At 36.9% G+C, this 16,810-nt stretch overlaps 1 protein-coding gene across 4 annotated transcripts in view; it reads left to right on the forward strand.

Annotated features, from left to right (window-relative positions):
* LOC113052176 (neuroligin-2-like) overlaps positions 1 to 16,810 on the forward strand; it is a 162,483-nt gene that overhangs the window by 83,213 nt on the left and 62,460 nt on the right. For 3 of the 4 annotated variants that reach the window (XM_026216542.1, XM_026216543.1, XM_026216541.1), the window contains one exon: positions 10,941 to 10,994. The exons of the other annotated variant lie outside the window; for it this stretch is intronic. In XM_026216542.1, the coding sequence (XP_026072327.1) occupies positions 10,941 to 10,994 (54 nt within the window). The remainder of the gene's footprint in view (positions 1 to 10,940; positions 10,995 to 16,810) is intronic. 4 annotated transcript variants of the gene reach the window in all.

Genomic DNA, 16,810 nt, shown 5'->3' on the forward strand with positions numbered 1-16,810 from the left:
AGATTGGGCAGCCCTGTATTAAATCATTCAATATATTGCAGTTCTTAATAACTTTACTGGCCTTCAGTTCACTCACCCAAAGTCAATTTTTACTTGGTAAGTGTTCATTTTGGGCCCTGTACTCATGTATTGCATCTATTGACTGATAGGGACTAAGAATTACTGTAGACAATTCTAATTACACTACATTTCCAAAGGTTGAGATTCATATTTGTGTCATACCATATATGTTCATAATACAGCTGTGCTTATTTGATCAGATATATATATATATATATATATATATTACTGACAAATTTTATGTAGTAGTGTATATATCATACACTGGAATTAAACATAAATCTAATGAGATTTTTGCTATTAAAAAAAAATTATTATCAATCAAGACAAATACAATGTACATTCTCTGAATACATAGAACACAATATATTATGCAGTTTTGATTACCAGATATATTGATCTTGTTCTAAGACTTGTAAGATTTTTTTACGTAAAAAAAAAAAAAAATACTGAAAATAATGTTTCAATGTAGTTTTTATTATCCCTGTAGTATTGGTATTTAAGTGCATTAGCTCTTAGATTATGATATTACAAATGTCATTATAATAAGCTCTTGGCTCATGTCAATTGTTTGCAGGACTTGAAGAGCCTAATGTCAGTCTTATGACAGCTCTCTGCAGTCTTTATGACTGAGCAGGCAGATATTGCTGGGCACCATTTTTCTCTGGAGACCCAGCTTTAGTTCCATGTGGCGGGGGTTACCGGGGAAACAGTTTTAACCTTCATGCAGTCTGCATCTCCACCGCACCTAAATGTCATCCCATCCAGCTCTACTCTGTTCAAATACCTCTCTTTTCACACATTCACTCCATCCCAGTCAACTCATCTCTGTGTACCTCCCTCACTTTCTCTCCGTCTACACCAAACACTTTCATTCACCCTCCTCCTTTTCTCCATTTATTATTCGTGCTCTCATTCCTTTTTTATTAATATTCCTTTCTCTCTGTTTTTCATGCATGGCACCATGGCAATACTGTGACACTACTTTGATGGTAATATAATAGGGTTATATAAAATCATTTGCATTAGTGGTTCTCAACCTTTCTGACTCAAAGTCCAACACAATATTTCTGTATTTCTGCTGTTCAGTGTCAAAGTTTTTTTTTATTGACATTGAATTTACATGGTTAATTTTCTATTAAATTCAAATCCAAATATTTGTAAGCCACACTTGGTAGTTTGTTGCAGCCCCCTAGTGGTTCCTGGCCCACTGCTTGAGAACGACTGCTTTGGAGCACCATGTAAATATAATGGCATATGAATATGATAATCATACAGGACTATAAAGATTTTTTATTTTATTTTTTTCACACATGCTGTGTCCGAAAACTTGTTGCCTTGCTGCTTTATCAGGCAGCAGTGTTGTGGGTAACGCGTTACAAAGTAACGTGTTAGAGTACTCTAATTACTTTTTTCCTGAAATTTGTAACTTAACGCATTAGTTTCGTGCGTAAGTAATCAGTAACTTCGTTATTTTTTTTAAAAAAGTAATCCGTTATTTTTAGGAAAGGAAAATCCCAACTGCAGCCTGCTTTTTGTCAGACAGTAGGCCTAGTTCTGCTGTGCCACCTGCGGATGTATCAGCGGAGCCGAAGCTCTGTGATCGTAAAGTCAATGGCTGTGATGCGTCTGTGCCCTGCGCCTGTCCCTGTGTGTGTGTGTGGGTTTTTTTTCGAACTCCCGGCAAGATGGCAGAGAGGACAGCGTTTGGTTTATGGAAGTGCGCCCATTATTTTCAATTTGTCAACAAAAAAGAAAAGAACATAACGGTAAAATGCACACTCTGCGTTGGTGAAAAGCTTCTGTCGACCGCCAAAAATTCTACCTCAAATTCAATGCTACATTTTAATCACTAGTTTGAAGAGTAAATGTAAGAGGACTGTGTTAAAGCGAATTTAGGCTTGTGACTGTGAGTGACACTTTAATAATAATTAGTTCGACTATTAAGCGATTTGTCATTTGCCTGTGTGGCAGTGAAGGATTTAATTCGGTTTGTTATCATTTTTGTTTGACAGGCAGCTGTTAATTTCTGTTAGATCGTTGGCTGGCTGGTTGTTCATCATTTCTAAATGGATTTAAATCTGCAAGCCTGTTTAAGGTTGTGTTTACAAGTAAGCATACTTGTACTTTGATAACTGCATTATTTAAATTTAAAGAAAAATCAGGAGTTATATTGTGGTGCTTATAATATACAGTAGCCTAGGCTACCCGGGCTGGGTAGGTGCGAATTTTGATTAATAATATGCTCTGTGATAATAAATAAATAAAACACCATGTGGAATAGCCTATTGCTGACTGTCTTTCCTGTTATTGTTATCCTGCAGTGTTAATTTAGTCGGATGACTGACGTTATTTATTGTTGGGAGTCACGACTTCTAGGTGCATTTAAAGGGGCCGGGGGCTGTGTCTGTCATGTGTGAGCCGCTGCAAAAGGCTTTTAATTTTTGGTAACGCATGAGTACTCTAACGCGTTACTTTTATGAATAGGTAACGCTGTATCATAACTGATTACTTTTAATTGATGGTAACGTTGTAACCTAACTAACTACTTTCCAAAGTAACTATACCCAACACTCAGGCAGTAACTCCACAGCTAGTGTTTGCACACAAAGGTACATCCTGAAACTGATTTAAAGGGTTAGTTCACCCAAGAATATAAATTTGTCCATGTTCTACTCACCCTCAAAGCATACTAGGTGTATGTGACTTCCTTCTTTGAGAATAATCCAGTCGAATTGTCCTTGATCTTCCAAGCATTTCAATGGGGGTAAGCGGGTGTTTGTTGTCAACAGTTCAGAAGACGTGAAATAAAGTGCACGCATCTGTAATAAAACCTCCCTCACATGTTTTTTCTTTCCAAATCCTCATTTTGTGCTTCTAATTCTTGACCAGCATTTTGTTTTGTTCTCTTTCCACACTCGTCATTAACCACGCAGCGCTGACATACTATGACATCCGCCCGCATGTCTTCCGGTTCCCAACAGTCAGCAGAAGTGAGAAAAAAAAGTTTATTACGTTTGAAATCTGGATATTAATCTTACAAAAAAAGCATGGATTCACTACAGGGGGCCTTTATTCACCCCCGGAGCTGTGTGAGGGACGTTTTATTACAGATGTGCGCACTTTATTTAATGTCTTCTGAACTGTTGACAACTGTAGCAGCCCTTCAGCTTCATAGAAAAGAAACAAAAAACAATACATAAATATCAAAGCAAAATAAACTCAAACATTCACAATAAAAAACAAACAAGCAAACAAACATTCACTAGACATTTAACATTGTTCAAATTAAACAACAAATGGTACCAAAGAAATACATAGAAAACAAACTTAAAGGGGGGGTGAAATGCTATTTCATGCATACTGAGTTTTTTACACTGTTAAAGAGTTGGATTCCCATGCTAAACATGGACAAAGTTTAAAAAATTAAGTTGTACGTTTGAAGGAGTATTTTTGTTCCAAAAAAAACTCTTCCGGTTTGTCACAAGTTTCGGAAAGTTTTTTTTCGAGTATGGCTCTGTGTGACATTAGATGGAGCGGAATTTCCTTATATGGGTCCTAAGTGCGCGCTCTTCTGCCGGAAGAGCGCACGCTCCCGTATAGCAGAGCACTGAGAGGCTGAGTGCAGCCTGATCAGAGCGAGAGCGTCGCGAAAAGTCACAAAAGAAGTGTGTTTTTGGTTGCCAGGGCAAGACAACCCTGCACAGATTACCAAAAGAGAAACAGCATTAAGGGACCAGTGGATGGAGTTTATTTTTACAGAGCATCAACGGAGTTGTGCAAGTGTTTTTATTTGTTCCCTGCATTTCGGATTGCACGTTGTTTATTTCTTAATGATAATGCAGTCCCAATGGAAAAGGGTCACGATTGTGTGTTGGAACCACATGCGGTGAGTAAAACTGCTTCAAATATCTCTGTGTTGTTAACTTAGCTATCAGCGCATAAGCACACCAAGTAAACAACATGCGATGTTGTCATCAAACTGCACTTTCCACATGTACAGCTTAAAAAAAAAAAAAAGAAAAAAGACGACATAAAGTGGAACTTAGTCATTTTCCAAAACCGCTAAGCAAATATATACAGTTTCAGTACATACCACATTGAATACCGCCTTTGCTGATGCTGCTCTTGTTAAATTTCAGCCTCTGGATCTGTGTCACAGCTTCCACATGCTCTCAACTCAAAAGCCTACTGGCGCTCGTGATTCTTTAGCTCCGCCCACACGTCACGCCTCTAGGCGCTCGTGTTTTTCCGGGAAAAATCGGTGCAGACTATCTTTCTCTTATAAATATAATAAAAATAAAGACTTTTTGGAGTTATGAAGGATGCAGTACTACTCTATAGGTACTCAAGATTAACAGGATATTGAGTGAAAACGAGCATTTCACCCCCCCTTTAACGTACCTCGCTCTGTTTGCCAAAGGGATACTAAAGCTTAAAGTTTAAACCATTTTCTCAAGCTTGTTACCTCAAAAACAAACGTGAAAATACTATTGCTTTGTTTCCTCTCCCTTATATGCAATAAGTGTATTTCGCCATCTATTGGTGACGCCAAGCAAAACAAATGAAAGGGGAAGGCCATTACAACAACAAACACTCGCTTACCCCCATTGAAAGGCTTGGAAGAGCAGGGACAATTTTTTATATAACTCTGATTGGATTACTCTGAAAGAAGAAAGTCACACACTTAGGATGCTTTGAGGGTGAGTAGAAGATGGACAAATTTTCATTCTTGGGTGAACTTACCCTTCAAGAAAAGGCTTTGATAAAGCAAAATAGTATCATTATCTACTAGTCTAATTATCCACTACAAAATAAAGGGAGCTGCAGTACTAATTTCTTGGCTTTTCATCTCTTCTGTCACAGCATTGAATGCACGGCATAGTGGGATATTATATGCAGTGAAGGATACATCAGTGCTGCCTTTAGAAATTGATCACTTGAAGGTGAAGAAAGGATTTGACACAATCATAGAATTCAGATATGCCTTGTTGCCTTCTTACCCCCTTTCCTGAGGAGGCAGCATTTTTCAGCTTTCGGACAGCTTGGAGGCAGCATTCCAAGGCAGGAAGGCATCGAGGCACATTCGGATCCAAATTCTGCTTTACTTCCTGTCTCCAGAGGTACCTTCTTCTGATGGAATTCTGAAGGCAGCATAGATGTATCCTTCACTGCCTTTGATTTCCCACAATCCTGTGCGTTCCATTCCGTAATTAAATATTAATTCAGTTATCACAAAAACTCGTTCTATTTTGTTGTAGATCATTAAACCATTATGGAACCTCAGAAGTATGTCCAAAATCAGTTTCATGAGATGCCTTCGTGCAAAAACGCTCCCCGCAATGTCATTGCTTCAACCGGCAGTGAGGCAGCAAGTCAGCTGCCTATGTTTTTGGATGCAGCCCTAGAGTTTAGTTCCAATCATGTTCCAAGACACCAGAATGTAATTTTAATTAAGTAAAACCAACGACCTTGGTTAGTTTATTCTGGTGCTTTAATTGAAGTTGAAACTAAACTCAGCAGGAAAGTGGCTCTTCGGGACCAGGAATGAGAAACCCTGGATTAGGCTGCGTGTGTTATTGGACAATGTTAAATAATAACCAAATGCTGTACCAGCTAGTTAGGGATTGCTGTTGATCAAATTAACATTTACTTTGCCACCTTTCAGATATGTATAGCCAGCCATTCCATCAATTTTCTGATTGTATATCAATCAAGTTCCATCTTTTTTCTTACTGAATATCCACTTTCCCTCTGAGAATTTTTTGATTTAGATTTTAACATCACATTTTCATAATTACCTAACCCTAACACCCTAAAACTCTATGGTATTACCAACTGATACTATTACTGTACCATCATAAGACTTTCTGTCTCTCTTTTAATCCATCTCTTTTTATAGTGCGTCTACTGTATCGGAGTTATTATAGTTAGCAGAAACTAAAATCATAAAAAAATAGTTTTGTTACTTGAATTGAATAAAGGATAACTGAAATAAAGAATAAAAATCTTAAACTTATTATGCTTATTATGCTTTTTTTCTCCATCTTAATGCCAGGGCAACATTTCTCATTTTCATTTAGTTTAACTTAATGTGCTAAAAAAATAAATAAATAAACTTAATAATGACTATATGTGCATATAAAAAAAAGAAAAGAAAAAAAGGAACAAGGAGAAAAATGGCAAAAATACATAACTAAATTATTAAAACTGAACTAAAATAAAAAATGGACCATATAAATTTATTCAAATATTAAATAAAACTATATATTGTATTTCAGTGACACTAAACACGGGTACATGATTTCTTTCTCAATACCAAGACTATGTTATCAAAATGTAAAAAATAAAATAAAATAAAAAACACTCAACTCATTATAGATCAATGCTGGACTGTTGCAATACTCTGTTAATAGAAATGCCTTTAATGCTAAATCTAATTCTAATTTACATCACCCCATGTCGTATAATAGAATCCCACTTCACACCAGGTCAGCGAGGCATCTTTAATGCTGTTAAATAGAGCTCAATTATATCTAGTCTATCAAAGTCACTTGGGTGCTCTCTTTCCATCTCCGCTCTAATTTATACCCATTTCCACTTAGGAGAAGCTAAGAGGCATGAAAACATCAGGTGAAAGCCATCTGGCTATCTCATTCCTCTTCCAAGCTGATTTTCTGAATCATATTTCAGAATCCCCAGTCCCCCCCGTTTGCGATATTAGTCACGCATAGCTAGATCTTCAGACTGATGGCTGAAGGTCTGGAATCCATGACAGCTTTCATTGGCCAGTGCCCGTCCATGAGGCCATTTGACCAACATGTCTAACAACCAGTCATAGTTTGTTTCATTTCAGCATGATATTTCAGGGCATGGAAATGTCGCCACAATAACCTCTCGGACATATTTGAAAGATTCTATACTTTTGAGAATCCGGCGTTTAGTTGATCCTGATAAGCGCTTGTTGTGACAGTTGTAAACATAACGGTTTTCATCTTTCGTGAGAGGGTTTGGTGCCACTTTATCTTAGTTTCCAGGCGGAATGTTCAAAAATGCGACACACACATATCTCTCTAAAATCCTGTATAATTCAACCAATCCGATGCCAATTTAGAAAATCCTGAAGTGTTTCCACTTTGTGTGCCATATGCATTAGATGTCTGAGCCTGAGACTAGGATATCAGAGGAGAAGGTTGATTCCTGCTTGAACGTTCCTGTCCACAGACACCTGTGGTCTGCCCGATTACGAGCCCTGACATCTAACACTGAGAGAGTGTGTAATTCGCCTGGCATCTGCTGATGAGGCTCGCTGTGTGTGTGAATAGCTCATCCATGCAAAACAGCAACCACTGTGTAACTCCAGCGTAGCGTTCACCTGCTTTTGGTCACATACACAGTACACACATACACACACTCAGACGCACATGCAATCACATGCACGCATGAGTTTACATGTTTATACCATATAGACACACAAGCAAAATGACAAGCGAATTGCCTTAAACAAACCTTCATACCACAAACATCTCAACAAGAACAGATCAAGTGATAACCACATTCACGCATGCACAAATTATGTGCAAATGTGCAAAATCAGAAGAGCATCATGTGCACACATGGCATTGGGCATTTGGTAGTGCCCTGTTAAGGCCAGAGGGCAGAGCAAGGTCAGCCTCAGGAACTGGGGCTGAAATGATAGATAAAATAAGAAGAGGTTATGAGGAGAGAAATGATGAGAAGAGATGATCAGAAAAAAATTTGGATGGGAGGCGTGCAGCAGAGGAGAGAGAAGAAATGAATATTAGAGAGGCAAGGGACGGTCAAATGGATTGGAGGAGGAGGAATTTGGGCAAAATATCTCCATCCAGGTAAAAATCAAAGAGTGTAAAGTTGAAATGAGCCTTTTGGAATGGATGAAATTGATTTTGGCAAGTTGAATAAGTCTATTTATGAAGAAATTATAATAATGAAGAAATTAGGAAAATGGCTCATAGTGTGTGTGCACACTATCATTGAAAATATTTGGGGTCTTAATATAAGAAATTAATACTCATGTCATATAGCACCTGTTCCCTAAACGGGATCTGTTCACCTCTAGTTGGTGTTCTAGGTTCTGTTGTTGTGTGTTGTGTGTTTTTTCCTTTGTCTGTTTGTAGGGTGGAGACAAGCGGCAGGTGCGGTGGATTACCTATGATGAGTTGACTGATTAAAGGATCTCTATCCTCCGGTGTGGTTGCCTTCTCTCCAGCAGCAGACTTTGGGCCCTATCATACTTTGGGCACAATGCGTGGCATTGTTTTTGCTAGTTTCAGCCCGAGCAGTTCTCATTTTCCTGTTTTGCGCTATGTTGTTTAAATAGAAAATGCATTTGTGCACAATTGTGCGCCCATGCGAGAGGTGTGTTTAGGCGCATTAGTGGCACATTGATATTTTGAGGAACTGAAAATAGACCATAGACCAACTCAAACCTAAAGTCTGACACTAAAATTTTTATTTGTTATTTAAAGAGCGCATTAGTAATATGCGCCTATAGGCAGGTACATACTGTAGGTATACTGGATTTAAAGGGGATGGGAGATGAGACTCTTGTTGGTTTATTGCACATTATGCCCAAGAAACACCCATTACTCATTAAGAGAATACGGACAATCAATTTAGACTATGTGCCCCGGCGCACCAACCGTTTTCCCTTCATTAAACTAACAAAAGTGCGCTTTAGACCATGTGCTTAGATCATTAAAATAGGGCCCTTTGAACTTTCTTTCATATTTGATCTTTTGTTGTTTTCTTTTCTCTTCCCTTTTTGGGTTTAACTTTAGTATAAAATAAATTTATAAATGTTTATTTTACATTTACTTTGAGCGTGGACTCCCCATTTATTTCACCCTGCCCTGAGCATGGCAGTTTGTAACATTTGGTAGTTACACTGGTAGTTTGTAACATATATATTTTTTTTATGCAAAATAATTTTTTCATTTATATAAGGGTGGGAAATGTATGCAAACTAAGAACAGCACTGAGTCCTCAATGATTATATTCAAAAGTGGGAACCATTATAGTGCAAATAATAAGAAAAATATCTAAAAATTATAATTTTATGTAACACTCCCTCCTCTTTTTTTAATGCTCACATACAATAACCTTTATTGAATCTCATTAAATTTGGCTTCAATTTATGGCTTTGGTTCATAGAGTACTTCCATCATCACAGGTAAGGGGAGACAATAGTGGACTCAGATGCGCCTGTAAACTCTGTAGCAGATGGCACTTCCTGTTTGGCCAGACTGCCTTTCTTGTGTGTGTCTTTGATTGAAATGATATTACTCTCAGTCAGCAAATACACATATTGTCCCCTGATTTTACTCTACATCTCTACCAGAGCGAGAGTGATTTGACCTCTTTCTCTCACACATACATCCGCTCTTACCTTTTTCCTCTTTAATGTCTGGGAAGGAAAGCCATGTCCAGTAAAGGGAGCTCTTCATTATTTTTCTATATGTATCTCTCTTTTTCAAACTCTGTCTCTCTCTCTCTCTCTCGCTCTCTGACAGGCATTTTTCAGGTCAACTCACACAGAAAGAAGTCTAAAAGGGGTCTAAAAATATCTTTATAATGCATTCGCTGACAAAAATGATTTGTTTCGAGAAGTTACACTCCTTTCTACTTTTCACTTCTATCTGCAACTGTTTAGTTTACAGTGAAAATGAGAAACCCAAGATGCTATTTTGATTCAGCAAGGTTGTATTAAATTGATCAAACGTGACAGTAAAGATATTTAGAATGTTACAAAAGATTTCTGTTTCAAATAAATGCTGTTTATCACAGAAAAAAGTATCAAGGTTTCCACAAAAATAGTTTTTAAACATTGATAAAAACGAGAATTGTTATTTTTGAGCCCCAAAAATGACGGTACACTCATTTTTACTCTTCCTCATAAATCTGCGCTTGGAATTCAGAAACCTGAGACCAAGAGTGAAAATCTAATTAGCATAAACCAACAATAAAATATATTGGAAAAAATCAATTGAAAAATAACATAGTTTTTTAGTTTTTTTTACCAGTTTAATGTAGATGATGAATCCCAGATTTTAATTGTCATCTCAGTCTTTTGCAACAAGACTTTCAAAGGTTAAATGAAATGAGTATATTTTGAATACATTCAAAACACTTTCAGGGTTTAATAATGAGAGATGGTGTTAAACTTTTATTTTTGTGCCGTGTATGTATAGAAAGGCTAAACTTCACAGTTTGCACACAAAGACAAGAGTCAACACTGTGTGTGTATGTGCAAAAACAGCACCCTGTTCCTGTTTCCCTAAAGGGTGTTTTTGTGAGAACACGAACACGTGCCTGGTGTGTTATGCCCTCCTTCCCTCAGGTCCTCTTCTCTATCACCTCTCACATTTTTTTCAAGCGAGGCGGTTGATAGCTTGACCACAGCACAAGGGACGTCAGAGGAGGGAGGGGGGACTGAGGTGGGAATGAGAATGGAAATTCTTGTTTTTCATACTTCAGAGGTTACTTCCTGATTCCCCCCCAATGATTTTTCCTTCATCCCCCCTCAGAATGGTATCAAGTCAAGCTGGTGTTAAAGAAAGGCCTTCGAGCCGCAGCAGAACAATGACGAGAGAGAATATTCACTTCTTTGATCTTGTAGCCGATTTGTGTCTTTCTTGATATTCTGTGTTTATGATGCTTTTTGTTGTCTGCCTTTGCTTTTCTTTTTTGTCACCTTTTGAACAGAATGAGAACAATAACCTCTTGCTGATTTCTTGTTTTTTGCTCTTTCTTGTTTTCCTTTTTGATTTTTCTCTTGCCACAGTAATCTTTTTTTGAATTTTCTCTTTTCTCTTTTTCCCTCCTTTTTTTCTTAACCCTAGGTCCACTCACAAAAAAACATGATGAGTCAACACTGAACCGGCCACGAGATGAAGGTATTTTTGTTGCATGTTTTTCCTTTTTTCTTGTCTTTTTTAGAAAAGTCTTTTTTTGGGAAATTAAAAAAGCAAACAGCCTTTCCTTGGTAGTGATGAAGAGTATATAAACCACATATGCATATATGTCTGTGTGAATGTCTGTGTGCAATGAGCTGAAACGGTCTCGTTTGACTTTGAAGAGAGACATGCAACTTCTGAAAGTGGCAGAAAAAACACTATTTTCATTAAATGAGAGAAGAACTGTGGTTTTGAAATGTAGTACTTCGATAGAGCTGTCTGAAGCACAGTTTTACAGCAGTTGCTTTATGATGCGTTTCAACACTCAGAGCGATTATTAGGCTTTAAACTTATCGCCAACTCTCACAAAGACAAAGAGCTGTTTTGTCAGTGTGAATAGTTCTCTGGATTCTGTAGTAAAGACCGAACCATAAATCTAAGAAATAAAATGCTACCATGGGGAGAAAAGCCAGAAAAACACAGATACACACACACATGGATCAGCACGTTGTCATCTTTTATCTTTGATATTGCTATTAAAGTTCTTTTTTTTAGCTTTTTCCTTGAGAGCAGTGTGTGGTTTTTTTTGCCCTGATGTTCTTTCTTGTTTACAAAAGTTTTTTCATTCTTGCTGGGGTTTTTATAGTTCTTTGAGAATGTGAAAAAAAAATGGGACTGGAAAAGCTCTGAAAATAACTTTCATACAAATTGACACTCATTGGTTTTATTGTATTGATAAACTGTTGGTTGGATCCTTAAAAGCTTGTGGTCTCTCTAGAACTGAATTATTGACCCATTTGATTGTAATTAGTACTGAATTACTATAAACCAGTCATCATTACCACTTCATTAATAGATTATGAAAATAAGTATGGAGAAAAAAAAAATCTGGGATGAAGGACATTTGTCTGTCTGTCTTTTTTTTAGATACAGATGGGGCAAAAATGTTGTCCTCAGTTTTTATGAATTTATGAATCATTAAAATGTTGTTGTTTGAGGTTGGGTCTATCATCAACATTATTTGCTGTGGTACACTCAATAGAGTTCTGTCTTCATTTAGCTACAATAGGTAAATGTATGTGAGTGTTTGTCAGGTGTTTATGGGAAATGTTTTTTTGTGAACATGGCAGTGTTAAGCTGCTGAGAACAGGATCGATTTATTGCTGAGGGAGAAAGTGTGACATCTGAGCACGAGTTTGAGCATGTGTCCGAGTGAGTGAGTGCATAATTAGTGTAAGTTTCAGCCGAAGGCCGAGTGTCGAGACAAAGAGACAAAGGTGTGTGTCCACCTGAATCCAGCTCATTATTCAAGGCTGTGTGTCACATCATTATCAACATGAACACACACTCACACACATTTGAAATATACAGCTTCATGCTGGATTTCTCCGCCGTCTCTTGCGCTCTGTCTGTGTCACCCTCACTTTATAAATTGTTCAGCCAGACAGCATCGAGCACAACCTCACACTCAACACCAGTCTATCAACACCTCAGTCCAGGTCAGGTGGATTGAAAAGCAAAGACTTTAGGACCCTGAATCCATGCATCCCTGTCCACAACTGCTATGACACAAGCCATCTGTTGAGGGGTTATGCTGTTCATGGCTCACCTCACTCAGGGTCTTTCCTTTTAGTATATATGAGACTTATGCAACAGACCAGAAAGAATGTTGGTGCTTTTTAAGGTTTGGAGATCAGTCAAATGTTATTACAATGTTATTACAGCCAGGTTTTTTTATTTGTTTATTATTATTATTATATTTAGAGATGTGACCTAAACAACAAAAAAGGTTAATACAATTCCCCCGATTTGTCAGTTCCAAACTTTACTGGCACTATTTTTTTATTTTAAGAATGTGAGAAATAAGAGTTGAGTGTATTTTACCATTATTAAAGGAGTAGTTCACTTTCAGGTAGTTCACTTCACGATCGACTGAAGAAAGAAAGACATGAACATCTTGGATGAAAAGGGGGTGAGTACATTATCTTTAAGTTTTTGTTCTGGAAGTGAACTACTTCTTTAAATTAGAACATATAGTATAATTTTATTACAGCGATTTTCAAAAACAAAGGTGCATTAAGTTCGTCAAGAGTGATATATATATTTATTATTTATAGTAAAATTAAGGTTATTTATTGAACAAGTCTTTCACAGATGGTTACCCTGATTTGGCAACTTCTGTCAAAAAAGCGGGAAGATCCCACAGCATATAGATTTGCTTGTTTATTTACTTGAGCTAAAAGGCACATCTGTCAGAGTTTGCCTACAGATTTAGGCCTAATTTATAATTTTAATATTTTTATATGTGACATCTAAGCCTCATTTTGTCGACTCAATACTTTAGCAAAATGTTTATGCGGCATATTATATGCTACATAATAAGAAGTAGCATAATTTAAGTTTGCAAAGAGACCCATGAAATCTAACTTTGCTTTTGTTGCTCATGTCGTGATGAGATGTTCTGTAACCACTACAGTGTCCAGGACTGCAAATACATTCATTATTAGAACTCTAGTCCCACAGAAGTGCCGACACACTCCTGCAAGCAATAGATTTGCTGTCGATCTGAACGCACAAACAAACACACACACACATACAGAGTTCCCTTTGGGATTGATTGTGTGACACAGAGTGTGATGTGTGTGTGCCTACTTAACCATATTTCAGGAACAAATTTGTACACAATAGTGAGCAAAACCTGACAAAATCACCAAAAACCTCCATTTGGGTACGTCCTCATTTGTAAAACGGGTATAAAAATTATGTATGAATGTATTTTGCATTTCAAAATTTACCAAAACATTCAAAATCTGAGTATTTTTGAATTTTCAGAATACAAAAGGTATCAACCTCCTTATTAGACTGCTGATTTCCTGCAGGCATGGCCATACATGTATTTGAAATACTATTTTGTATTTAAATACCTTTGGAAGAACTAAAATTTATTTAAATACATTTAATCTTAGTAATTGTTTTGTTTTTAGTATTTTGTATACTTGTTGAGACAGGGAATAAGCAGTATAATAAAAAGGTTGATTGGCAAAAAGTATTTTATATATTTTGAAACTACAAAAATCCTAAGATTAAATGTATTTAAATGCAAAGGACTATCAAAATACTGCCCATGCCTGAATGTATCAATTTCATTTAAACTATATTTGATCAAATTGAGTTGGCCCAACATAATTATATTTCATCACATGAATTTGTTTTATATGAGTTTATTTATAAAAACAATATATTTATTGGATGGAAATCCCGCCCTCAATTAATAATCATCATTTTTTGAGTGTATTACTCATTTTCTGTGTCCTACAGTTGCTATTTCTCCTTTACTGCATCTCTGTCTTTCTGTTTGTGTTTGTGTGTTTGTGTGTGTGTGCATTTGTGTGTGGGTGGGGGGTGCGTTTGTGTTTGGGTGGATGGGTGTGTGTTGTTGTGCGTGTGGGGGTTGAGTGGACGTATGTAATGTATTTCCCTGTAGGCATTGATGTGTGCTGACGTCTAACTATTTGCATGTTCACTTTCATTAGCTTTAGTACCCTACCTCCATGATCACTCATCCACAGAGTGTTGAGCCTTACAAAACCCCCTAGGGCAGGGCTTTTTAATTTGTGGCCTGGGGGCCCAATCCGGCACATCAATCATCTTCATCCGGCCCAAAAAGGAAGAGTACACGCAGATTGTACATATGCCTTAAATTGTTTTTGCACTAATTAGTTTGTCCACAAGGTGGCAACATGGGTACGGCCCGTTGTTTCATACAACAAACAACAACATCATGAGATATCCTCAACCCTGGACAAAGATCATTATCACATGGCGTATAGTTTGAAAGGCTGTGCGTTCTACTGTAGGCTATATACGCTGAGCCGCTCCAGACAAACGCCAGCAGCTCTTCAACCGACAATAACACACAATTATGTCAAAGCTATAAAATACAATTGATAGTTTATGTGAAAATTGTTTTAAGTTCACTTAAATTAAAAATGTTTATATTTTTCAGAGCCTGCTAAATGTAAAAAATAATGGCTTTCACTACTGTAATGTTGAATGGTTATAATTAATGGCTAAAATGGAAATCCATTTAATAGAGACATCAATAGCAGTATTGGTATCAAAAATACTGCCCCTTTTTTAAATAATAGGCCACTTAGTAAAGAGATGCCATTAAATACATTTAAAATATACCACTTTTATGTTATTTCTACATTAATTTGGGGGTAATATATTAGTATGCAATTAATTACTATTAATAACTGAAAAATATGCAAATATTTAGTTTTTTTTTTTTTTTTTGATTGACAGACAGCATTAATATTAGTCTTTTATAGATGTCGATGTTGGTAATGTTAGTTTATTTTTTATTGCTAAATATGCATTTAAATTAAATATCTAATATTATAGGCCCCTCAGAAAGAAATCGGCACAGCTCCCCACCCTTGGCCCCCTTCAAATTTTCAATTCAATAATACAGCCCTCAAATGAAACTAATTGAATAGCCCTGCCCTAGGGGCAAACACCACCAACCCTCATATTACCTATACATGACACCACTGAACAATATCTACTGCTTGTTCATTTTATAAGTTAGGGGATTTAAAGTGAGGCACGAGGAAAGCTATCGAGAGAGAATAAAAGTGTTGAACTGGAAAAATGGCCCGACAGGAACATTAGAGGTAGAAATAATAGAATAAAAGGAGAGATTCACTTACCTATACAACCATTACAGTAGAGATAGAGAAAGACAAGTATGTCCTACTTATGTCAGATCTCTGTCTAAGAGAGCAGGTTAGATGAGCTGGCAGGGAAAGACATAGTGAGAGAGAGATAGAGAGAGAGAGAGAGAGAGAGAGAGAGAGCAAGTGTTGATCAAATCACAGTGACATTGTAATAGAATAATTCATGCTTGAGTTTCACCAGCAAGCTTTTCAACAGACATTTTCAAAGAGGGAAACATCAGTGTACTTGCAACATCTCCAACATTCAAATGTTTTGATTAGTAATAAATATGCTGGGGCACAACCAGAGAATCTTGGTGTCACTGACTCCTGGCTTTCTTTTATTATTCTTAATAGACACCTTCTAAAATGTTGCATCTCTTTCTGAAAGACATAGAGGTGCATCTCAAAAAATTAGAATATAATGGAAAATATCTTTATTTTTTTGTAATTTAATTTAAAAAAGCAAAGGTTATTATATTTTAGATTCATTGCACACAAACTGAAATATTTCAACTTTTTTTTTTTTATGAGCTTAATTAGTTTGATTAATTTTGAGTATAAATACTGGGTACCTGTTGGGCTAGTTTAGAACATGCAGCCACAATTATGGGAAAGACTAGTGACTTGACAGTTGTCCAGAAGATGATAAATAAACACCCTCTACAAAGAAGGTAAGCCACAGAAGGTCATTGCTGAAAGGGGTGGCTGTTCACAGAGTGATGTATCAAAATATATATATATATATAGAAAGTTTATTGGAATGTGTAGAAGCAACAGGGATGACCAGTATTACCAGCATTGGTAAGATTGTCTGGAAAAGCCGATTCAAGAACTTGGGAGAGCTTCGCAAGGAGCGCACTGAAGCAGGAGTCAGCGAATCAAGAGTCACCACACTCAGACATCTTCAGAAAAAAGGCTACAGCTGTTACATTCCTAGGGCCAAGCCACTCCTGAACCATCAAAAAACATCAGAAGCATTTCACCTGGGGTAAGGAGAAAAAGAACTGGACTCTTGCTCAGTGGTCCACAGTCCTATTTTCAGAGGAAAGTAAATTTAGCATTTAATTTGGAAATCAAGGTCTGGAGTCTGGA

This window comes from Carassius auratus, chromosome 32 (assembly GCF_003368295.1).
Source record: "Carassius auratus strain Wakin chromosome 32, ASM336829v1, whole genome shotgun sequence".
Lineage (NCBI taxonomy): Eukaryota > Metazoa > Chordata > Actinopteri > Cypriniformes > Cyprinidae > Carassius > Carassius auratus.